The sequence below is a fragment of the Schistocerca gregaria genome, chromosome 3 (genome assembly GCF_023897955.1).
Source record: "Schistocerca gregaria isolate iqSchGreg1 chromosome 3, iqSchGreg1.2, whole genome shotgun sequence".
Classification (NCBI taxonomy): domain Eukaryota; kingdom Metazoa; phylum Arthropoda; class Insecta; order Orthoptera; family Acrididae; genus Schistocerca; species Schistocerca gregaria.
The window spans coordinates 346,372,590-346,397,966 of NC_064922.1; the positions used below are offsets into that span (position 1 = coordinate 346,372,590).

Consider the following 25,377-nt stretch of genomic DNA (forward strand, 5'->3'; position numbering starts at 1 on the left):
GCGATTCATTTTTTCGCAGTGTAGCATGACCGCAATTTTTGCTCTGGTATATATAGGGTGTAAGTACTAGGAGCTGTTTAAAACAACTGACGACATTTTGAACGTACTCCTTCGTGTTTCGTTCCCTGCTGTTGTGTGTGCATGGAGAGATGGGACACCTTCATGCTTGTACATGAAACGACGAAGTGTGTGTGGAAGACCCTCAGTTCGGCAACACCATCAGTATCACCAACAAACCTTTGTTGTCCTATTTAAAACTGTCCCTGTACACAAATAGCCACTCACAGACTCCTAGGTGCCGGCAAGACAGGCAATACTTTCGACACAGCTCAGGTTTCGCATGCGGCCAGTTGGTGCAGTGGCATAGCGCCACTCAGCTGTTTGGCTTCGATGGACAATCGAATCACTTTGCAGAAAACTCCCGCACAGTATGGCGTGTTTCTTTCTCGTGTTCTCGTCATTGCTTTCAGCGTATGGTAAGGACTCTGTCATGTGTGTCGTAAGCTCTGGGTCATCTCAGTGCCGAGGAACTGGACTGTTCGGGCCCTTTACAGAATTTTTATGCATCTGTCTTCCGCTGATGTTAGCTAAGCCGTTGCTCTATCTGGAGAAGGTAGGTCACAGTGATATAATGCGAACGTGCTAGGAGCGTCACAGAGAGTGGGAAGAAGGGTAGTGTAAATCCATATCAGGGCCACCGCCGTTGCAGTAAAACGCGGGAGGACCGCACTAATGGTAGGCAGGCATCCTGGGTCCGACGAGCGACAGACTCGAGCTGATCGTCTTGCTGCTGCTGCTATGGCTAAGTTATGCCAGCGCACACAGTTCAGTCACGGTTGCAGGATCTACGCATTCGGCTGCACAATTCAATGACGGTACTAAACTTGACAAGCGCATTGGGTGGTCAGTTTGCGGTTTTCCAGGCAGAACGTGCAGTTCGGTATGGAGCAATGATGCTGATTGCTCTTCACGGATGTGTCACGCTTCTCTAGGGAGGACAATGGTGGCAGGATTCCGTGATTGGCATGTTGATGTGGAGGCAGGGAATCATTCAAACGTCATTTTCAGGAAGACTACATTCAGGAGTGGGTCTGTCATGATTTGGGAAGGCATCAGGCTACACAGGAAAATGCCCCCCACTGTTGTGCAATCTCCAGCGCTGAGCACTCAGCACTAGTGGGATGACATACTGTAGTCATGCACCATTCTAGAAGCTGCAGCGTTTGCACCACGCTACGCACTGATGCAGGACAACACTTGGCCTGTCATCCGATATCGTTTAAATGCCTTGTGCATCACAGTGATGGAATGATCGGACAACTCAACGGAACATGTGTAGGATTTCATGGGTCAAAGGCTAGGACATATAAATCCCAAGCCAGGGATAGGCGAGGAATTGATTCATGCATTACAGAACACCTGGAAGACCATCCTCCAAGCCTTCAAGATTTCTAGATTCTTAGCTGCAGTCGCCAGTACCAGGCAATCATTAGTGCTAGATACTGTGCCACCCGTAACTCAGAATTCATCCAAATCGTTTATAAAATATTTAAGATCATCTTTGCCTCGAATATGATTTAATCAAGCATAACAAAAAACAGCTGAGTAGTGGTACATGTTGCACTAGCGCTCGGTGACCCCATACGAAATCTGAGGGGTGTTAAAAGGGTTGTCTATCCTGCCAGTGCCAGGTATCGGTGAATAAGTGTTTCTGTAGAGCGACATTATTGAAGTACAGGCGCCAGATTGTTGTTATTGTAGAGTATCCCTCCACACAACGGCCTAAATTGGCGCCCTTCTTTACCAGCTTCAGGTTTCCGAGGGTGCCTTATCGCCCTGATTTCCAACTTTGTGGTTTACTCAATTAAATGCCCTACCGATATCGTTCTTCATGCGACGATAGTAAAAGTGGGGGGACAATTTAGTGAAGTGACTAACTGCTGTGGCAATTTCCAGTTAATATATGTAGTTGGTCGGTTAATTTTGATATTCACGCTATCACAGCTGAAAGAGAGGACGGCAACTACTCTTTCGTACTGCCTTCATAAACGAATTGCTATACATAGTTCCCTAACATGACGTTGTATAAAGTGATTTATATTCCGATAGGTAGACCACGCATTCTGGCATCCCATAGCATTTAATTTTTGTTTTGTTTTTGAGATCATGTACGATCTACTAATATCGAATGAACGACTATACTTGAAAATGACTGTCTGGTTGAAATTAGTTATTAGTTGTAATTGGAGCATTTTACTCAAAATAAGTATAGCCTCTGGAGAAACATGACGTCTTTTAGCCAGCGTTTCATGGATGTCAACTCACAAATAAGGAAACAAATTTCTCATATAGCAAGTTTGCTTATGAGGCTACTTTCCGCAGCAAGTACAAGAGTATAAATGTTTGTTTATTAATTATGTTTTCATCTACGAAACGACTTCCGCAGATACTTTGGCTGAAAAGATTCAGCGCCGACGTTGACAACTCATCGAGAGCTGTCGAATGCAGTTCAAAAATTGGCACTGTTCACTTAAAATTTCATATGGCTTAATTTTCTCGATGTTAAAAAAAATTGCGGTATCGACGCTGTCTCTGTGGACCGCACTCAGTGCGCCGCACACATCGCTGTGGGTGAACAGACTTTTAAACACCCCGCCAGCGCGTCTTGCTCTCTCCAGACATCGACGTCATCCCTTCGACTCACCGCATGCAAATGTACGAAATCTCAGAACAAAATGTCCTAGCCCGACACTACTCATCTGTTAACAGCTGGCAAGTAATTGTAGAGGAAAGGACGTGGCTGTGTAAAAGGTAGAGGGATATGGAACTCGACTTAAGCTTTCCAGTTCATGATGCAGTGTGCCAGTAACAGTTGAAACTAACTACTCAGAGGCTGATTTTACGTCATAATACGGCTGCTTGTTATTAGAATTTGCTGTGTAACCGTGAGAACGGAAATTTCATACCGAAAGGGCACGAAATTTTTAGAGGTAGGAACTCTTCATTAGATGTTCATGACTGTGTCGGATACGAATTTAATAACTTAGTCTAACTTGTAGAGCCTTTATGTAGCGTTTAGTTGATTGTTTTATTTGTTGGTTACAAAAAATTCGTTCCCCGAATGGGCAATGACAGGCTATATATATGGAAGGGGTTACGCACCGATTTGGCTTCCAAGTATTCCATAACTCCCCCCCCCCCCCCCCCCCCCACGTTTAGATGGCTTTTTAAATCGTATTTATCGTTTTCAAAGCTGTTTTATGTATTTCAAACAATTCATGGAAGGAGGGAATTAGTACACTAGATATTAAAATAATAATTTATTGTTTTAGTTTCGTATTACTTTCATTCGACTTAAAAAGCCACCATGTGTAAAATAAGGTTATAACTTTAATTTGTCTTAGTATAATTACAGTTATTTTCCACTGTATTACCAATACAGTCCCCATCGGTTTGGATACAGCCAGTCACATGAAACTTGTGTCGTCAGACCAACGGCAGCGAGAGAAATTTGATTCTGAGAAAATGGTAAAAGCTATTAAACTAGTGAGAGAGAAGGAGATGGTGTATATGAAAGCTGCAAAAATGGTTGCTGTCATTCTGCCTACACTGTTTCGTCTGGCTAAGTCTGAAACTTCTGATAAGGATGCAGCTACAACAAAGGGATCAGAACTGTGCTACCAGCTAGTCTCGAAGAGGCGATGCTAGCCTGCTGCCTACACATAGAATCTATTTTCTGTTGGTTGTCAAGAAGTGATATTCGCCTGTTATAATATGAGCTGGCTATTAGGGACTGTATCAACAATCCTTTTGATGGAAATAGGATTGCAGGAACGGTCTGGTTGAGAAGATTTATGAGGAGGCACAATAATATTTTATCAAATAGGAAGCCATCAGGGACATTACAGACCAGAGCTTCTGGATTCAGCCAAGAAGAAGTGTCATAGCTCTTCGACGTCCTTGACAATCTGTTTCTTCAGCACAAATTCCCTGGTGAAAGAGTCTTGAATGTAGATGAAACTGATATGCCGATCGTTCAAAGCAAAACTCCCCACATCATAGGCCACAAGGAGAAAACACAATAGGAGCTCTCGTCGTGACAGGAAGAGGGTGACTTATGATCATATTTCTACGCACGAGCGCTAGTGCTTCCTTCGTTCCTACAATGATTATCTTCCCGAGGAAGAACATGAACCAGCAGTTAATGAGAGGAGAATCACCTATATCTATCTCTGCGTGTGATCCCTCTGGTTGGTACAAAAAAATCTGTCCGAGCGGTGATTTGAACATGTTATTTATAAAACCAACCCCGGTAACGAGTCCCCTGTGCTTCTCATCCTAGATGGCAATTACCGTAACACCAAAAACAATGAGGTAACTGCATGGCTATGAGTCATCGTGTTCATCTAGTTAGCTTCCTTCGTCACTGCAACACAAGATCCAGCCACTGGATAAAACATTTATGGAACCGCTGACGAACTACTACAGCGAAGAGATCCGGCAATAGCTACAAACACACGACAGTGCCCTAAGACCACTTGATGTTGCAGAACTTTTAGCTAAGCTTATCTAAAAGATCAGAACTTTGAAATCGCAGCCAACGGGTTCAGGGTCACGGGAATTTTCCCGTCCAGTAGAAATATGAACAGCAATCATGACTTAAGTGCAGCAAACGACGAAAGTCTCGAGAATAGAGGTACCCAACGTCCTGTTGAGCAACAAAGTCAGGTGGTCAGAAGGCGCTGAGTGAGAACGAAACTAAAGCAGGTTAGTAGAATTTAGTAATTGTCTATTAAAACAAAGCATAGATTTTCTATTATACAAACCTCAACCTACAGTTCATAAATAAACAAACAGCATTTTCCTTAGCCAGGGTCATCTAGTGTTCCAGTTACTGTATGTCCCTAAGAGTTATCACCTACACCGCAAGACATCAAATCGCTGGAGGCCAAAAGGTTCAGCTCAGGCCTTGATATATTACTTCCATAAAAAGAATCTGAAAGCCTCACTCAAAGAAAGAAGATCTAATCGCCCATCAACGGCTACCAGAAACGATCGTAGGACAAAGAAAATGTCAAGGAGTTTGAAAAGACGATAGTGCTCCAGTAATTCAGACATAATGGAACTTCAAGACTCCACTGATGGAGAGGGGGTCTGAATGCACTCTGAACCAGGAAGTTAAGATACAGACTGCATGCTTTGTGGGGCAACATTTTCCGGTGATCTTAAGAGGGAAACTTGAGTACAAAGTACACTTAGTTGTCCATGGTCATGAGATACCTACTAACATCGTGTCAGACCACCTTTTTTCCTTGCGTATTATAGCAACTCGAAGTGGCATGGACTCAACAAGTCGTTGGACGTCCCCCGCAGTAATACTGAGCCATGCTGACTCTTTAGCCATCCATAATTGCGAAGGTATCCGCCCGTGGTAGTTCACTGGTCACCGCGACGGAATGTCATACCTAACGGCCCGGGTTCGATTCCCGCCCGGATCGGAGATTTTCTCCGCTCAGGGACTGGGTGTTTTGTTGTCCTTATCATCGTCATTTCATCCCCATCGATACGCAAGTCGCCTAAGTGGTGTCAACTCGAAAGACTTGCACCAGGCGAACAGTCTACCCGACGGGAGACCCTAGCCACACGGCATTCCCATTTCCATTGCGATGGTGTTTCCGGTGCAGGATGTTGTGCACGAACTGTGCTCTCGATTATGTCTCATAAACGTTTGAAGGGATTCATGTTGTGCGATCTGGGCGGCCAAACCATTCGCTTGATTTTTGAATAATTTTCTTCAAACAAGTCGCGAATAACTGTGGTCTGGTGACATGACTACTTTTTTTGGGAACATGAAGTCCATGAATGCCTTCAAATGGTCTCCAGTTAGCAGCACATAACCATTTCCTATGAACGATCGGTTCTGTTGGTCCAGAGGACCCAGTTCATTCCACGCAAACACAGGCCACACCATTGTGGAGCCACCACCAGCTTGCTCAGTGCCCTGTTGATAACGTGGGTCCAAGTCTTCGTGGGTTCTGCGCCACAATGTAGCCCTACCATCAGCTCTTACCAACTGAAATCAGAACTCATCTGACCAGGCCACGGTTTTCCAGTTGTATAGGGTCCACCGAATATCGTCACGACCCCAGAACAGGCGCTGCAGGCAATGTCGTGCTCGTAGCAAAGGCACACGAGTCGGTCGTCTGCTGCCATATTATACTATCCCAAAACTTCGCCGCACTGTCCTGATACGTTCGTCGTACACCCACATTAATTTATGTATTTATTCCACACAGTATTGCTTGTCTGTTAGCACTAACAACCCAACGCAACCGCCGCAGCTCTCCATTGTTAAGTGAAGGCCGTCGGGCACCGCGTTGTTCGTGGTAGGAGGTAATGCCTGAAATTTGGTATTCTCGCCACACTCTTGGCGCTGTAGATGTCGGCATATTGAATTCACTAACGATTTCCGAAGTGGAATGTCCCATGGGTACAGCTAGAACTGCCATTCCGCGTTCAGAGTCTGTTAATTCCCGTCGTGCGGCCGTAATTACATCAGATTCCTTTCCACATGAATCATCACCTGAGTACAAGTTGCAGCTCCGCCAATGCATTGCCTTTTATACGTTGTGTAAGCGAAAATACCACATCTGTGTATCTGAATATCGCTATACTACGACTTCTGTCACCTCAGTATATACCGTCCGAAATGTGGGCCCATGAAGGTTGTTCTGGCTGTATTGAAGATCAGTATAATTTTGATTTTTGTGACTGAGAAAACACTTCATTGAATACTGCTTCTACTATTTCACATCCCCGTCCCTATTGCATAACACCCAACATTTATCTTTTTTCGGCTTTCTAAAAATTACTTATACACTTTATTTTCGAATTACATAGTTTTTGAAGTGAATGAAACAGATAAATATCCAATATATCTATGTTAAGGCCCTTTATTTTGGATACGTATCTTACGAGTTATTTATATAAAACAAAACAGCATTCAATTACAATGAAATAAACACCCTTAGCTCCTTACAGGCGGCGTTGACATACGTCAACGGGGACAGATGAAAATGTGTGCCCCGACTGGGACTCGAGCCTTGGATCTCCTGCTTACATGGCAGACGCTCTATCCATCTGAGTCACCGAGGACACAGAGGATAGCGCGACGGCAGGGATTTATCACTGGCACGCCTCCCGCGAAACCCACATTCTCAACGTGTTGTCCCCCACTACATTCGTAGTGTCCCCGCCCATTATACTCATTACTCGCGGCGTGTAGCTGATATACACACTAAGATGGTATCTGTTGTTTCGGACATGCAAAAACAGTGCCCGAACTCTTACGGGAATAGGTAACGAGCCGCGAGTAATGAGTATACTGGGCGGGGGCGCTACGAATGTAGTGCGGGACAATAGGTTGAGAATGTGGGCTTCGCGGGAGGCGTGCCAGTGATAAATCCCTGCAGTCGCGCTATCCTCTGTGTCCTCGGTGACTCAGGTGGATAGTGCGTCTGCCATGTAAGCAGGAGATCCCGGGTTCGAGTCCCGGTGAGGCCACACATTTTCATCTGTCCCCGTTGACGTAAGTCAACGCCGCCTGCAAGCAGCTAAGGGTGTTCATTTCATTGTAATTTCATTCTAACGAGCTGCGTGGTCACCGATGGTATCTGTTCCTTCGGACATGTATTAAAACACCATTCCGTAACTCCCTCCTTTCCTCTATATTGTAGCCACTTTCCCAAGATCCACAATACTGAACTGAAACAGTGGAACAATCACAAACAAAGATATAAAGTTGTATGTAAATACATCAGTGTTGTAAATACACTCCTGGAAATGGAAAAAACAACACATTGACACCGGTGTGTCAGAACCACCATACTTGCTCTGGACACTGCGAGAGGGCTGTACAAGCAATGATCACACGCACGGCACAGCGGACACACCAGGAACCGCGGTGTTGACCGTCGAATGACGCTAGCTGTGCAAGCATTTGTGCACCGCCGCCGTCAGTGTCAGCCAGTTTCCCGTGGAATACGGAGCTCCATCGCAGTCTTTAACACTGGTAGCATGCCGCGACAGCGTGGACGTGAACCGTATGTGCAGTTGACGGACTTTGAGCGAGGGCGTATAGTGGGCATGCGGGAGGCCGGGTGGACGTACCGCCGAATTGGTCAACACGTGGGGCGTGAGGTCTCCACAGTACATCGATGTTGTCGCCAGTGGTCGGCGGAAGGTGCACGTGCCCGTCGACCTGGGACCGGACCGCAGCGACGCACGGATGTACGTCAAGACCGTAGGATCCTACGCAGTGCCGTAGGGGACCGCACCGCCACTTCCCAGCAAATTAGGGATACGGTTGCTCTTGGGGTATCGGCGAGGACGATTCGCAACCGTCTCCATGAAGCTGGGCTACGGTCCCGCACACCGGTAGGCCGTCTTCCGCTCACGCCCCAACATCGTGCAGCCCGCCTCCAGTGGTGTCGCGACAGGCGTGAATGGAGGTACGAATGGAGACGTGTCGTCTTCAGCGATGAGAGTCGCTTCTGCCTTGGTGCCAATGATGGTCGTATGCGTGTTTGGCGCCGTGCAGGTGAGCGCCACAATCAGGACTGCATACGACCGAGGCACACAGGGCCAACACTCGGCATCATGGTGTGGGGAGCGATCTCCTACACTGGCCGTACACCTCTGGTGATCGTCGAGGGGGACACTGAATAGTGCACGGTACATCAAAACCGTCATCGAACCCATCGTTCTACCATTCCTAGACCGGCAAGGGAACTTGCTGTTCCAATAGGACAATGCACGTCCGCATGTATCCCGTGCCTCCCAACGTGCTCTAGAAGGTGTAAGTCAACTACCCTGGCCAGCAAGATCTCCGGATCTGTCCCCAATTGAGCATGTTTGGGACTGGATGAAGCGTCGTCTCACGCGGTCTGCACGTCCAGCACGAACGCTGGTCCAACTGAGGCGCCAGGTGGAAATGGCATGGCAAGCCGTTCCACAGGACTATATCTAGCGTCTCTTAATCGTCTCCATGGGAGAATAGCAGCCTGCATTGCTGCGAAAGGTGGATATACATTGTACTAGTGCCGACATTGTGCATGCTCTGTTGCCTGTGTCTATGTGCCTGTGGTTCTGTCAGTGTGATCATGTGATGTATCTGACCCCAGGAATGTGTCAATAAAGTTTCCCCTTCCTGGGACAATGAATTCACGGTGTTCTTATTTCAATTTCCAGGAGTGTAGTTTAAATAAATATTGTCGTGTTTTACCCATTTAATAAATGTTGAAGTGCGGTGCCACCTTGTTCACCTACGGATACAACAGAAAATATTAACCATGTAACAGTATTTTGTAGCCCTCTGTGTGCTATTATTTGCCGGAAAGCTCTTTTCCGTATCTGGAACCGATCACGAAATAAAAATTGTGTTACGTCTTAACGCTACTCAGCCGCTATACTCGCACAGTAGCTGGAAAGAACGCACTAAGCACTGTGCACTGTATAATACGATTTGCAATACATATAGAAGAAGCGGCCTGGGTTTCTAGGGTCCTCGTTCTCAGTCTGGGATGGACTGCTGGTAGCTACCGGGTAACGCTCTACAGCGGCAGGGGCGAGGGCGGGTGAATGCGTGGCGTGGCGTGGCGTGGCGGAGCTGGGAACTACGGGGACTACAGTTCGATTCGACGTGTGCTCCACACTTACATCAGCGAGCAGGACGTTTGCTGGATCTTCTCTGTGGCTTTGGGAGTTTCTTCCACTTTGGCGCTAACGTCCAAAGACAGAGACAAGCGGAACGTGAAACGGAGAAAGAAAGTCTGTGAAGGAACGACACATCACACAAACCAACACAAAAACACAAATTAGGTAAGGACACAAAACATTCGTAAAGAACACAGCCTTCTTGTGCAAAAACATATACGGTAAGTATTCACAAACAGTTGCACATTCACAGGGGTTAAAACAACAGTTATGGCACGGGGCAACACACTTTTATTGAACTGTTCTACTGAGACAACACAAACACATATACAGAGAGATGCAGGTATACACACAGATGCAGGGCATGACACTATTTTAAACAAAAGGTTACATGATTAGCAATGCAGTTTATGCAATATTGTGCAATAGGTTATTTTAGGAACAGTTTTTATATTTATATAGTACAACGGTCTGTTTATTTTCTCCCAAAATTTCTATTATTATTATCCTGTTGATTTTGTTTTTCAAATTATAAACACAACAACCATAGCAACTGAAGGATTAAAAACGTACATCGACAAAAATTTACACTGAAGTATTACCAATGAATTCTCTCTGAAAGCATCGGTTGTCGTGTGTTATGAGTCATATTTACAACACCATCAGGCTAGAGATTAAAAGGAACGCAGAATGAAACACAAATGATGTAACATGCATGTTGTAAATATCGGAAGTAAATGACAATGTACAGAAGTACAGTTGCATCCTAAATTGAGTTATGGTGTGTATACCCAATGAATTACATGACGTTGCACTGAAAGATGTAAAATATTTTGTACAAACATTTCAGAAGTGGGCACAGGCGGAAAACACTGAGGAATTGTACGGTGCAATTTTCTTCCTGTCGCGCTTGACACATATTTTGCACCGTGTCTCAATGTTTACATGTTAAAAAGTGTGGGTTTCGATGCCCAGTGAGTTGTAGGGTTGGGAGTCCATGTTAGACTATAGGTCCTCCAACTTGTTGGGTTAAGTGAATTCAAACGACGGAGGAAGGCACACCACCTCTATTAGGTACATGCCTACTAAAGTAGTACAAATTTCAAACTAACTTTCAAATCGATTACCTTGATACGTTCCGAGGATTGGTAGATCAGTGCTGACAACTGAAAACGCTTCAATCTATATTGTCGTCGTTGGCGGCAAGTCAGTATCACTTGTTGGGTAATGTTGTTTTAAGCATAAAGTACACCACAGGACTGCGGCTAAAGCGATCACCAAGCAGAAAATTTAATAGAATACAATAAAAACCTCCCGATGTTTACTCAACAATGAGAAAGTAAAACATGTGTTACCATATGATAGCAGTATAGGAAAAGTCGTGCTGCAATCTACGTTGTCACAAAATTTCCGAGGAGTGGAGTCCAAACACCAATGGTACGACTCCAGCGTTGTCAGATTTCCAGGCAGAAAAATCAATCAACAGCGGAAATAGCTCACTTTTGGTAAGTAACCATTAAGTCCCAATGGGACAGTTATTTGTAAATTTTGCTTTTTGTGACTTTCTGTACCTTTTCGATAAATTTATGATTTTTACTGTCGTAAGATACAGGAAATATCAGTTACTTGATGTGAAATCATACTTCATTAGACGACAAGCCAGTCGCCTTCAAATATGACATAGTTGAAAGAAGAAATACAAGACCTCGAACCTAATGCTCTCACTAACGAGGTATCTGGGTGATAAGCTCTTCAGTCTCAAAGCTGTTAAATATGTACATGGAAACTTATTCTTTAGTTCCGTTCGTATCAAATATTAGATTAGAAATATGTGTTTGTGCATTTGGACATGTGTGCAACGACTAGGTTCAGTGGAATCACAGTTTAATTTTATAAAGCCTACATCTTAGGCTGATTACAGCGTCACATTTGTTATTGTTCCTGCACAGCGGTCCACGACTTATCAATCCATGTCACATATATGGAAGATCGTTGCAGTGCTACCGGAACCGAGCAAGATAGCGCAATGGACTCGGTTTCAGGCAGACAGTGGTTCAATGCCATACTCAGTCACCCATATTCGGGTTTCCCGTAGTTTCTCAAATCGCTTAACGCAAACGTTGGGATGATTCTTATGAAAAGGACATGCCAATTTCTTTCCTCAAGCTGTGCTTGAGCTACATCACAAATAGTCGTCATTGACAGGAAGATAAATCTTAATCTATCTTTCTGAATGTACCAGTCTTGTTCTCGAACGCATATGGGGATAGAATGTTCATGGCTTCGTTGCATGTATGTGGGTCTGTTGGTTGAGTGTGTGTGTGTTGTTTTTTGTTTCTTTGCGTGTACATGTGCACATATTTTGAGTTGTTTAAGGTGTGTGTGTGGTGTGTGTGTGTGTGTGTGTGTGTGTGTGTGTGTGTGTGTGTGTGTGTGTGTGTGTGCACGCGCGCATGTTATTAGTATTTTGAGCAAGTGTGTTTTCATGAGTGCGTGCCTATTTTTCTGTGAAAGAGGCGACATGTGGTGAGATTTATAAGGTTCGCCGACAGTATGTAAACTGGGCGACTTTGTGGTGTGGAAACACACGAATTCGAATAAAGAAGCCTCATTCATGAATATGTTTTCTCCAACGGAAAAAAATGTTACCGACTTATGTGTGGAAGCTGCGGGAGAAAACTATGTATATCAGTTAAGAATGTATTTATATAATATTATTTTTATGGCAGGAAAAAATGACGCCAAATTTGTAAGTTTCGAGATGGAAATTTGGCCCATTACCCCTACCGCAACAGTAATACGAAGAAATAATGAAGTACTTGTATAATCTATGGACATATAAAAAGTGAAGCAAATAGAAAATGTAAAATAAATTTTCATGAGTGGTTTTTTTTCCATTACCTTTTTTCCTGGCGTTCTCATGTAAATGTGGCCGATTTTCGCTATCTTGGATTTTTTTTATAGCGCATTGGTGCTTAGATTTTTTTCCACAAGAAATCTGGCAACATTGTTGTGACGTATGGGTTTGCCTCACGCCCCATAATTATGCCAACGATTTAGACCACACCCGAACCCTGCCAATCTAACTACGCATGACAAACCTGTTTCACACAGATACAATGACTTTTGTTAAGCTTCACTCATTAGCTTGATGAATATTTGTAGAAAGTGGACTGTGGAGAAACTGTGCCTAATAGATGACGCTGAGACAGTCAGTCGAACTGATTCAGTTTTGCCGAGAAAGTGCCCAATACATGAAACCAATGAAGGAAATGATGAAGAAAATTAACCTTTTTGTATCATCAATTTGAAAGTGGCTGTACCTTTTGCAACATTCCATCATCAGAAAGTGTATGATATTGACATATGATCTCTTTACAGAATTCGATTATCGCTGCAAACAGAGGTATATCTTCGTCTCACTTCCTTGTTGCAGTCGAGTAATTAATAATTTAATCTGATAAAAATGGCTGCACATTGTATGGACACGAGTCTCGGACAGCCTGTAGGAACCTGCGACTGACTCTGAAAGAAATCCACACCACAATATCTTGGGCCCACGTTTTACATTCATCCCTGTACCTACAACAGAACAACCTGAAGTGGCGTCATGAAACCATAGTACAGCAAAGAAATTATAGTTATTTAGTTCGTTACAGTGATGTCTATCTGAAGCGGATGTCGAACTCCAGTCGTCAAACCGTGACGGCCGAATGTCGTCGTACCCCTCATGTTTTCCATCTACAGCATGGGAACCACGTACTGTTACTACAACGTGAACGAAAGAGCCTTCCGTCTGTGCGCCCATATGAGCCTGTTACATGACATGCTAACGACATCTGGAGAAGAACAACGTGAACTGTTTCACGACAAGTCCAAAAACGGGTAATACTTCTGCTGCGTCATTAAAAAAATTTCGTGTAACCAGGACAGTGACAAGAAAACTGATTTTACTTTATTTCACTTATTCTGTATTTACAGAATTCACTGTAATGCAAAAGAACGCCATGAGCTGCAGCATACGTCAATTAATTACGTGCAATATTGGCCAAGCCTTTAAAGAAATGCAATTCGTAAAATCAAGTGTTGTAAACAATGCAGACGCCTCTTTAATGATGTTGATATCGTGTTCTCAGACAGCCATGGCTGATAACATAAAGTAGGAATAAAACTAATATTCATCACTTATAAAGTGATACTAAAATTTCGAAGGAACTCACATCTCAAGTTAAAACCAAATATAGTTTACATATTTGGAGTCTAAAATGGTGAGTTGCTTACTAATATTTCTGTTACCAGGAAAATTATCTGCTTTTATGTTTCCTATTTTGACAACGCAGATACGTGTACGATATGACAGACAAATGATTTCGGGTAAAGCGTTGCAGATGTTTGTCAGTTTCCCGCAGGGATACGCAGAGAAGGTGCAAAACACATGAAATATTTCTGGAGCATTAAATTTTCTGCTGTTTTTTTCTGAGAGAAAACAAAAAGAAAGTTAGTAAAATTTGTAAGATTCGTGAAGATAACAATTCTTCAGGTTATTCAGCGACTTTTAATGAATTAATGTAGTCTCGTGCTGATCTTATGTTGCGTGCCTAGGTCACTATTATAGCCCACGACTTAATCCGAAATGGGGAAATAATTTCATGTTGTGTACGGACCTATGGAAGTTTTTTGCCTTACTACAACATGTCAGCTGATAGGTATCCGCAGACACGGTATGCAGGGTGACTTTTTCTACCGTGTACAAACTCTAGGGATTGATAGATCGGGACAAAAAAAAGTCTAATGAACTTACGTCCGAAAATGCATACCATTTATTCAGTCACATATTTTGTTGCAGAGACTGCAGCCTAATACGGGCTGAACCATGCAGCCACAATTACAGTTTGAATGGTTTCCTCCTAGAGGGTGTTACTGTTCTTCATATGTAATGCCCTAGCGCCCTCCTGCCATAGTAATTGGTAATGTTGTGTCCGGTACACTTCTCTTGCTCACTCAACTTGTAGTGGATGTCATACAACGTTGTACACAATGGTTCCATGTTTGGAATCGAGAGCCTGTGTTGACGTGGTGTTTACTTACGTAAAGGCAAATGGCAACGGGCGACGGGCAGAAAAGTTGTATCAGGACACCTATCTCCACCGACAACGACAACAACAACAACAACAACAACAGCATTCAATGTTCGCAACATATTTTGCCGTTTGTCTGAGACATAGTCGTTTCAGGAAGCAGGAAATCGTGAAGGAAGTATCCGAAATGTGGAAGGCGACCGCCATGTAAGTATCAGGCAGTTGGTCCACCAGTACAGGGGGAGCCAGATCATCGTGTGGAACATTCTCAGTGACAATTGCTACTACACTTACTACTTACAGCGTGTGCAAAGCTTACTAGAGACAGACTTTCCACAGCGGAAGCAGTTTCGTCACTGGTTTCTTCACCAGGCAGCCACGACTCCGGGATTTGCGTCATCCACCCTATTTACAGATGAGGCTACCTTTACGCGAAATGTTATCTTTAGTTTTCATAACAGTCATCTGTGGGATAGTACGCAAAACGCCCATGGTATGGTGACAGCGAATCATCAGCATCGGTGCAGGAATGTGTGGGCTGGGATAATTGACGAACGTATTTTGGAACCAGTCTTTCTTCCAAGGCGCGTAACGGGCCGGACATATCGGGGTTTATTGCGGGTGACTTTGCCTTCCCTGCTGGAAGAAATGCAGTTGATGATTCGAAGGGTTATGTGGCTGCTACATGATGGTGCTCCAACCAACTTCATTGTCAACGTCAGGACGCATCTCAATCGTGTCGTGTCTGATAGACGGATCGGACAAGAGGGCACTGTTGCGTGGCCTGCAGATTCACCGCATCTCAAAACGTACTATTTCTGGCTATAGGGCCATCTCAAAACTATCGTGTATGCAGAGCCAATTCCAGATGTGGAGACACTGGAGCAGCGTATTCATGCTGCCTTTTGACAACATTCGTATGCAGCCAGTCCGATGTGAACTTGTGAGACAAAACATGTTACGGCGCGTACAGTCATGCGTTGAGGGACATGGAAACCATTTTCTACACATACTGTACCTGTGGCTGCAAGTTACAGCGCGTATTAAACCGCAGTGTCGGTAAGAATGTATGACTGAATAGATGGTCTCTATCTCGGAAACCGTGTATTTCTGGACCTAAGTTCATTAGATCTTTTCTGTTCCGCATCCTCTCGTCCATCATTCCCTAGAGTTTGTACACGGCGGAAAATATCATCCTGTATTTCTGTATTCAGAGACTGGAGTTAAACACCCCGTTGGTAGGGTCTTCGCTGGTTGCATACTTAATTACGTGTTCAGTATATCATATTCGCGTTACGATATGGAACGTGCATTTGGCGCTATCGATCTTTTCGATATTCCGACCAAGGGAAGGACAAACTTCCCCAAGACAAAGATAGCTAGAGACTCACAGACAGAGATATGCCTGTACGTGCAGCGATAAGCGACTGTTGTACGTAAATATCGTACACTTTTGGAGATGGGTGGTTGCAGAAGATACAGCTCTCTCTCTCTCTCCGTCCAAAGAGGCCTCGAAAGGCCTAATGCTAACGGCCGACCGCCGTCTCATCCTCAGATGATAGACGCCAGCGGAAGATGCAGCCACCTTCCAAATTGCCTCCGAACATAATGTGTAGAGATTCACGCAGTAGAGACAATGAAAGAGAATGTACCTCAGAATATTTAGCTAGGCTAAAAATGTTGTAGAGTGGAATTCATGTAATTCACTGTCCTCAGTATAGTAGTTAATTTATCATTATTCCTTGTCGTAAATGGGCATATGTTATGAAAGTTTGAGAAGCACTGTACTTGATAAGAGTTCTTGGCATTTCATAAAGTTGTGAACAAACTGATGTAACTGAAGGTGATCTCACAACTGCAATGCTCGAAGAGGCTGTAGTGGGGCTGGGAGAACGGGACGGGGTGCGAGCTGTTGTAGATACGTACGAGGGCGGGCTGGGCAGCGGCACCTGGTGGATCTTCCACGTGGCCACCGACATGGAGTGCTCGTCGGCGGCGTAGCAGCGCCACAGGCTCTGGATGAGGGTGGCTGCGGGCTGCCGCCGGCGGATCATGTGCTTCTGCCGCTGCTGCTGCTGCACCTTGAGCGCGAAACCCGAGCCCAGGATGCCCTGCGGACACAGCGCGCAATCACCAGCTACGACAATGGCAGCTTTTCGCGGATGATGCTGTAGTATACAGAGAAGTTGCAGCATTAGAAAATTGTAGCGAAATGCAGGAAGATCTGCAGCGGATAGGCACTTGGTGCAGGGAGTGGCAACTGACCCTTAACATAGACAAATGTAATGTATTGCGAATACATACAAAGAAGGATCCTTTATTGTATGGTTATATGATAGCGGAACAAACAGTGGTAGCAGTTACTTCTGTAAAATATCTGGGGGTATACGTGCGGAACGATTTGAAGTGGAATGATCATATAAAATTAATTGTTGGTAAGGCGGGTACCAGGTTGACATTCATTGGGAGAGTCCTTAGAAAATATAGTCCATCAACAAAGGAGGTGACTTACAAAACACTCGTTCGACCTATACTTGAGTATTGCTAATCAGTGTGGGATCCGTACCAGATCGGGTTGACGGAGGAGATAGAGAAGATCCAAAGAAGAGCGGCGCGTTTCGTCACAGGGTTATTTGGGAACCGTGATAGCGTTACGGAGATGTTTAGCAAACTCAAGTGGCAGACTCTGGGCAAGAGAGGCGCTCTGCATCGCGGTGTAGCTTGCTCGCCAGGTTTCGAGAGGGTGCGTTTCTGGATGCGGTATCGAATATATTGCTTCCCCCTACTTACACCTCCCGAGGAGATCACGAATGTAAAATTAGAGAGATTAGAGCGAGCACGGAGGCTTTCAGACAGTCGTTCTTCTCGCGAACCATACGCGACTGGAACAGGAAAGGGAGGTAATGACAGTGGCACGTAAAGTGCCCTCCGCCACACACCGTTGGGTGGCTTGCGGAGTATAAATGTAGATGTAGATGTAGACAACCTGCAATATACGTCTCCAGCACGCTTCATTCAGTAAATTAAACGCCCTGATGAGCCAAACTATGATGACCATAACCTTGTGGCACACTAGGCACGTGACGCGGTAAGGAATAAACACTAAAGAGCCAAAGAAACTGGTACACTTGCATAATATCATGTAGGGCCCCGGCAAGCGTGAAGAAGTGCCGCAACACGAAGTGGCATTGACTCCACTGATGTATGAAGTAGTGCTGAAGGGAATTGACGCCGTAAATCCTGCAGGGCTGTCCATAATTCCGAAAGATTACGAAGGGATGTAGATTTCTTCCGAATAGCACGTTGCAAGGCATCTCAGATACGCTCAATAATGTTCATGTCTGGAAACTTTGGTGGTCAGCGGGAGCGTTTAAACTCAGAACAGTTTTCCTGGAGCCATTCCGTAGCAATTCTGGACGTTTGGGGTGTCGCATTGTCCTGCTCGAATAGCCCAAGCCTTGGGAATGCACAGTGGACGTGAATGGTTGCAAGTCAGCAGACAGGATGCTCACGTACGTGTCACGTGTCAGGGTTCAAATGGTTCAAATGGCTCTGAGCACTATGGGACTTAACTTCTGAGGTCATCAGCCCCTTAGAACGTAGAAATACTTAAACCTAACTAACCTAAGGACTTCACACACATCCATGCCCGAGGCAGGATTCGAACCTGCGACCGTAGCGGTTGCGCGGGTCCAGACTGTAGCGCCTAGAACCGCTCGCCCACCCCTGCTGGCACCTGTCAGAGTCATATCTATTAGACCTATCAGCGGTCTGATATCACTCCAACTACACACACACCACACCATCACAAATCCTCCACCAGCTTGAACAGTACCCTGCTGACATACAGTGTCCATGGGTTCATATTGTTGTTTCCATACCTGTACACGTCTGTCCGCTCGATACAATGTGAAACGAGACTCGTCCGATCAGCCAACATGTTTCCAGTCGTCAACAATCCAATTCCGGCATTGACAGGCCCAGGCCAGGCATAAAACTTTGTGTTAGTCATCAAGGGTACACAAGTGGGCCTTCAGCTCCGAGAGCCCATATCAATGATGCTTCGTTGAATGGTTCGCACATTGTCGCTTGTTCATGTCTGGTAACTTTGGTGGTAAGCGGGAGCGTTTAACCTCAGAACAACTTGCGGAAGGGTTTCACTTCTGTCACTTTGAACGATTCTCGTTAGTCATCGCCAGAACCGTTCTTGCAGGACCTTTTTTCTGCCGCAGCGATGCCGGAGATTTGATGTTTCACCTGATTCCTGATATTCACGGTACACTCGTGAAATGGTCGTATGGGATAATCCTCGCTTCATCACTACCTCGGAGATGCTGCGTCCCACTGCTCGTGCGCCGACTATAACATCACGTTCAAACTCACTTAAATCCTGATAACCTGTCATTGTAGCAGTACTAACCGACAACTGCGCTAGACACCTGTTGTCTATGTTGGCGTTGTAGACCGCAGCGCTGTGTTCTACCTGTTTGCATACCTCTTTATTTAAATATGCATTCCTATACCAGTTTCTTTGGTGCTTCAGTGTATAAGAGGAGCAGGTTACTGTGTCCTGGAGCCTGGAAACAAGCATCGCAAAAATTGCGAACCTAGTCGCCTGTTTCCCTGTTAGGGATGTGGAAAACCGATTGGTTAAAAACGGTATTGGTATTTTAGTTATGAATAACTGGTATCTTTTGGTTTAAGTTTGGTCTCGGTTATAACGACGTTCTTATTTTTTACTAATAGGCAGGTAAAAAATCCGAAATATCAATTAGTAATAACAGTAGTGCTAGAATTTTTCGTTTTTAAATGAACATTTTTTAAAGAACTAGTAATTTTTATTCGATAGAATTTTCATTGCTTTGAAATATCGCGTTATTATAGAAAATGGGAAAAGCGGTCAGTGCTATTTTAATATCAACAGCAACAAACACATGGGGTAAAAATTGGTACCATATGGCATGTTTTATAATTAGCAGCGTGCGAGACTTGTCCCATCTGTCCTTTGTGTGGCAGATTCTCGCAGTCGTCGTCGGATAGTAGTTGTATTATAGATTGGCCCCATCTCTAGCCTGTAGGTATATTACAAAGTGCGATCTCATTTAAGTATACTGTCCAATTTACTTTAAAATGTTAAAAGCTGGAGGAACTAAAACCAATATGTCTCCTTATAAGGAAAAACTGAAAACTTAACAATTCGTTCATAATTTACCATAAGTTAGAAAGCAGCTGATGTGCTACCTATGTCTCCATAATACGCCTTTGTAAGCTTGTAGCTCCTGAAAACGGACAAATTAAAGCAAAAAAATAGAGTTATTCCACCACAGATTTCACCCTTTAGCAGCAATGTGCGTAATGTACAAATAGTGGTATGGACTACATATACAACATGACTTTTGAGCACAGTTTGAAAAAATTAGAATCAGTAGGACGATACTGGTGTTTTTTTTATAGCAGTCAATCACTTGTCACTTTTCGACAAAAACAGCGAACGGTGGGTGGACTAAGCTTTCTCTTATTTGCATGTTTAATTAAATATTTTGATACAACATATCGTGAAACTGAGGGAGTCAAAATTTTTCAGTCGTCGTTCGATTTCTACGTTTAACCCGGGAAATGGTAGGAACAAAAAGCCGAAAATCAGTTAATTCAGAAACAGGTTGTTTTAATATTCCTGCTGAACTGGCGTTGAAAAAAAAACCGAAAACCGCCATTATTGTCAACTGCCAACGCCGTAAAAACCTATGAAAAATATTTATAGCATGGTGAAATCACAAATAGGCAATGAAGTGTTAAACGTTCACGCATCACCACAGAACGAGGAGGTCGGAGGCTCGCCGCTCTGTGCAAGAGGATAGGCAGTGATATTTGCCAGACCTGACGATACAGTACAATGTTGGAGCAGGCACAAGTGTTTCGGAACACATCGACCGGCGCACATTGTTGAATGTGAGGCTCCTACACGTTTCTGTACTGACCGAAGGAAATCGTCAGTTACGATTACAGTGCGCCCGGGATTATCGAACTAGACCGCTGATCAATGGAAATGTTTCGCCTGGTCAGACGCGAACCACATGCGTCCCTGCATGCTTGATGGTTTCCACGACAGCGGTGGCATCTTACATAACGATAACTATCCGTGTCCAGGAATACAATCACACTGTAGTGGCTTAGGGGTATAGTAGTGAACTCTGACTCCGGTGTCTTGGCCAACAAATCCGTCCGTTCCAAATCGAGTGGCTCAAAAATTGTTCAAATGGCTCTAAGCGTATGGGACTTAACATCTGACGTTGTCAGTATAAATTTGAAAGCTGAATAAATCACGGAATAATGAAGATAGAGAGGTAACAAACTGACACACATGCTTGGAATGACATGGGGTTTTATTAGAACCAAAAAATACAAAAGTTCAAAAAATGTCTGAAGGATGGCGCTTCATCTGATCAGAATAGCAATAATTATCATAACAAAGTAAGAAAGCAAAGATAGTGTTCTTTACAGGAAATGCTCAATATGTCCACCATCATTCCTCAACAATAGCTGTAGTCGAGGAATAATGTTGTGAACATCACTGTAAAACATGTACGGAGCTATAGTGAGGCATTGGCGTCGGATGTTGTCTTTCTGCATCCCTAGAGATGTCGGTCGATCACGATACACTTGCCACTTCAGGTAACCCCAAAGCCAAAAATCGCACGGACTGAGGTCTGGGGACCTGGGAGGCCAAGCATGACGAAAGTGGCGGCTGAGCACACGATCATCACCAAACGACGAGCGCAAGAGATCTTTCACGGGTCTAGCAATATGGGGTGGAGCGCCATCCTGCATGAACGCTACGATCGCAGGTTCGAATCCTGCCTCGGGCATGAATGTGTGTGATGTCCTTAGGTTAGTTAGGTTTAAGTAGTTCTGAGTTCTAGGGGACTCATGACCTGAGCTGTTAAGTCTCATAGTGCTCAGAGCCATTTGAACAAAACCAGAATCACGCATTTCCTCGAAGAATAAAGGTCCGATAACGGTAGATGTGGTAAATCCAACCAGTCCGTGACTTTCTCGCCGTGCAATGGAGTTTCCACGACAGCTCTAGGATTTTCGGTAGCCGAAATTCTGCAGTTGTAGGCGTCGACAGACCCTCGGAGCGTGAAATGCGCTTCGTCAGTCTACAACACGTTACTCAACTAATCGTCATCTTCCGCCATCTCTTGAAACCCCCACACCGTAAATGCCCTCCGCTTCAGTAAATCGCCAGGTAACAGCTCATGATGCCGATGTATTTTGTACGGATAGCATCGGAGGGTACGCGTAAGTGCCAACCAAACAATAATGTATGGAATGCCGGTGCGACGTGCGACTGCACGAGTGTTGACTTCTCCGTGCATAGACGAACCCGCTACAGTCTCCATTTGTTCCTGAACTGTCGCAGCAGCATTACGCCTTGCGCTCGGTCGGCCACTACGGGCTCTATCGTCGAAACAACCCGTGGCTTCGAAATTCGAAACCATTCTCGCCATAGCTCCATTTGTCAACGGACCTTTACCCGTTCGAATCTCCTTCCTATGGCGATAGGATCGTAACGCTGAACTAGCACATTCCCCATTATGATAATACAGCTTCACTAAAATCGCCTTTTCAGGTAGCGTCTACATGCTGCGACTGCTGGCGCATCTGATACTCTTTCTCATTACAGCTCCTTTTATACACCATTGTCATGCGCAGTCACTCACGTTTTGCTGTCCAGCGCCTTCCATCGGACATTTTGTGAACTTTTTTTGTTCTAAGAAAACCCCATGTCATTCCAAGCACGTGTGTCAATTTTTACCTTTCTATCTACATTATTCCGCGGTTTATTAAGTTTTCAAATTTATACTGACTTTTTGATCACCCGGTACTTAAACCTAACCTAACCTAAGGACATCAGACACATCCATGCCCGAGGCAGAATTCGAACCTGCAACCTCAGCAGCAGCGCGGTTCCGGACTGAAGCGCCTAGAACCGCTCGGCCACAGCGGTCGGCTAAAGCGAGCGGAACACACTTGCCATGCTATCAAGTCCCAAGAGTGCGCCCACCAACCACTGTGCCGTAACTGCCGATAATTACCACGTACCTCCCGATACCTACCAAGCAAGTATCGAATCTATGACCTGGAGAATCACTGCTGTACTGCATCCAAACATAGAGCAACACGCTGTAAGTAGGCGATGACAGTAATTTGGCTCATCACTAGATGCGAATAGGAGGAATCTTTGACTAATAGAACCCAGTATGTTGTACTAGACGGTGAATGCTCTACGGAAACAAAAGTAAAATCCAGTGTGTCCCAATGAACCATAACATGACCTTTAATAATATCAGCACACTTAACTTAGCAGACAGGATCAGTAGGTTCAAATGGCTCTGAGCACTTTGGGACTTAACATCTATGGTCATCAGTCCCCTAGAACTTAGAACTACTTAAACCTGAACAACATAAGGACATCACATGACACCCAGTCATTACGAGGCAGAGAAAATCCCTGACCCCGCCAGGAATCGAACCCGGGAACCCGGGCGTGGGAAGCGAGAACGCTACCGCACGACCACGAGCTGCGCTCTACCACTGTTCGTTGGTGAAGTTGCTGTCTACAGGAAAGTATCGCAAGGAAATGCAAAAAGACTGTGACAAAATTTCTACTTGGTGTAAATAAGAGCAATTTTTTAAAATGCGGATAACTAGAAAGTATTGCTTATCACGAAGAGAAAGCACCCAATGGAATCCGATTACAAGTGGTCAACATTTCGAGTGTTTAACATCGTGTAAGTGTTTAAGTGTGTACGAAATGGGATGACCCCGTGAAATCATTGTGGAAGGCCATACCAAGTAGGCATTCCAAGATATAGCGAACGGACTTACAAACGCGCTACTAGGATCGTAGCACGTTAGCGTAGCTCATACGAAGATACAGCACAGATGCCTGAGGAACGTAAAAGGGAATCCTTAGAAGAGCAGCGACGTAGTTCTCGTGAAACTCTGTTGTAAATTTATGGAATCTGTATTCCAGGGGAACTGTGCGACCATCATGCTGCCATCATAGTATATGAATGATGATAATAAGACATTCCCATACGTGCACTGGCACGTAGCGGTCATTTTTCCTTCAGTTAGTGCGCAAAGGGACTAGAATATAAATTCGATCCTTTTGGTTCCTCGTACTCTCCGCCATACACTGCACAGTGCTTATGGACTATTACATAGTTGCAGATGTAAGAAAGATACAAAAAACATGTAGACAGGATATTTCACGTACAACGCAGGTGAAAAAGTAAAAAACGGTTCTGCATCAAATGAGCGATTCACATACCATTGCTCGAGTCAGTACTAGAACTGGCAGACTGTGAACGAAATGAGATTAATTATGAATTGCTCGTTTATCTTCAAAAAAAAGTATTTTTTGTGGAACATGGCTGCATTTATCGGCATACGTGAACTAACAGAAAAATCTACACCGGAATTCATAAAATCCTCAGCAGTTGCATAAAGAGCCTATTGATGATCTGAAAATAGGAGTATATGGGCAGTTAGTACAAAAGGAACGATTACAAAGATCTTTTACAAAGCTTTTTCAGGGATCTCACAACCTATAGATTCATAACCATATATTCGCAATAATGTAAGATTATGTATTCTAATTATTGTGTAGAATACGTCCTCTGACTAAAGTTTAGTTAACAATGTTAAAAAGCATGTTTGTTGTACAACAAACGGAGAGTACTCAGTTTAACAGCATCTCAGAAAAAAATTCTATTTAACCTGTAATAAAGTGTAGTATAATTATTTACTGTGCTTAGCATTTTCCATTGTGTAACACATAATTTCAATGTTAGGAAACAATTTTGAGCACAACACTCTATTAAAATGATTGTATCTTCGACTATAATGTTTGGTTATCTAAGAACCAGTGTCCCTTTCAGACGCTAGTCAATTGTTTGCTGAAGGTGACCTAATAAGCCGAAAACTAGTTCTCTCTCCATGTGTTGTGTTTTCTCATGATATCTGTAGATATGTGTTGGCAGGGACTTCATGTATGTATTACACAAATTCTTGTGTATTGACAGGTCACCTGCAAACGCCAGGCATTTTATGATCGTTTTGTTCGCATACGTTATTCCTAATTGATTTCCTTTTACTTTTTCCTCCCGTTGTTTGATAATTTTTTCCAACACCGTTTTGAATAAAAGCAGTGAGCGACCATCTCCTTGTCTGAACCTCGTATCTATCTCGAATGATCTGAATTACTCCCATAAAGTTTATTTTCGATGTGGTTCCTGGAAGTGTTTGTTGTATGAGTGTCCAATTTTTCTGTCTATTCCATAGCTTTGTAGTGTGTCAAAGAGAATCTGATTATCTGTGGAGTCATAGGCCTTCTCGAAGTCCACGAATGTGACGACAGTGTTCGCCAGCCTAACCTTCAGGAGCGTTCGCAGATGATATCCACCTATCTTTCTATCAGTTTGTGGTTCTAGCTGTCGAGTAATGACTAGGTGACTATTAATAAAGAGGTAACTCTCTAGTTATTAGGGTCTGTCGTGCAGGTCTTTGTGGAGCG

General features: G+C 44.2%; 1 protein-coding gene across 1 annotated transcript in view; it reads right to left on the bottom strand.

Moving 5' to 3' along the window:
• Nucleotides 1-25,377, bottom strand: part of LOC126354187 (potassium voltage-gated channel subfamily KQT member 4) — a 969,743-nt gene that overhangs the window by 261,331 nt on the left and 683,035 nt on the right. Inside the window, exon 7 of the mRNA XM_050003638.1 lies at nt 16,719-16,903. Within this exon, the coding sequence (XP_049859595.1) occupies nt 16,719-16,903 (185 nt within the window). The remainder of the gene's footprint in view (nt 1-16,718; nt 16,904-25,377) is intronic.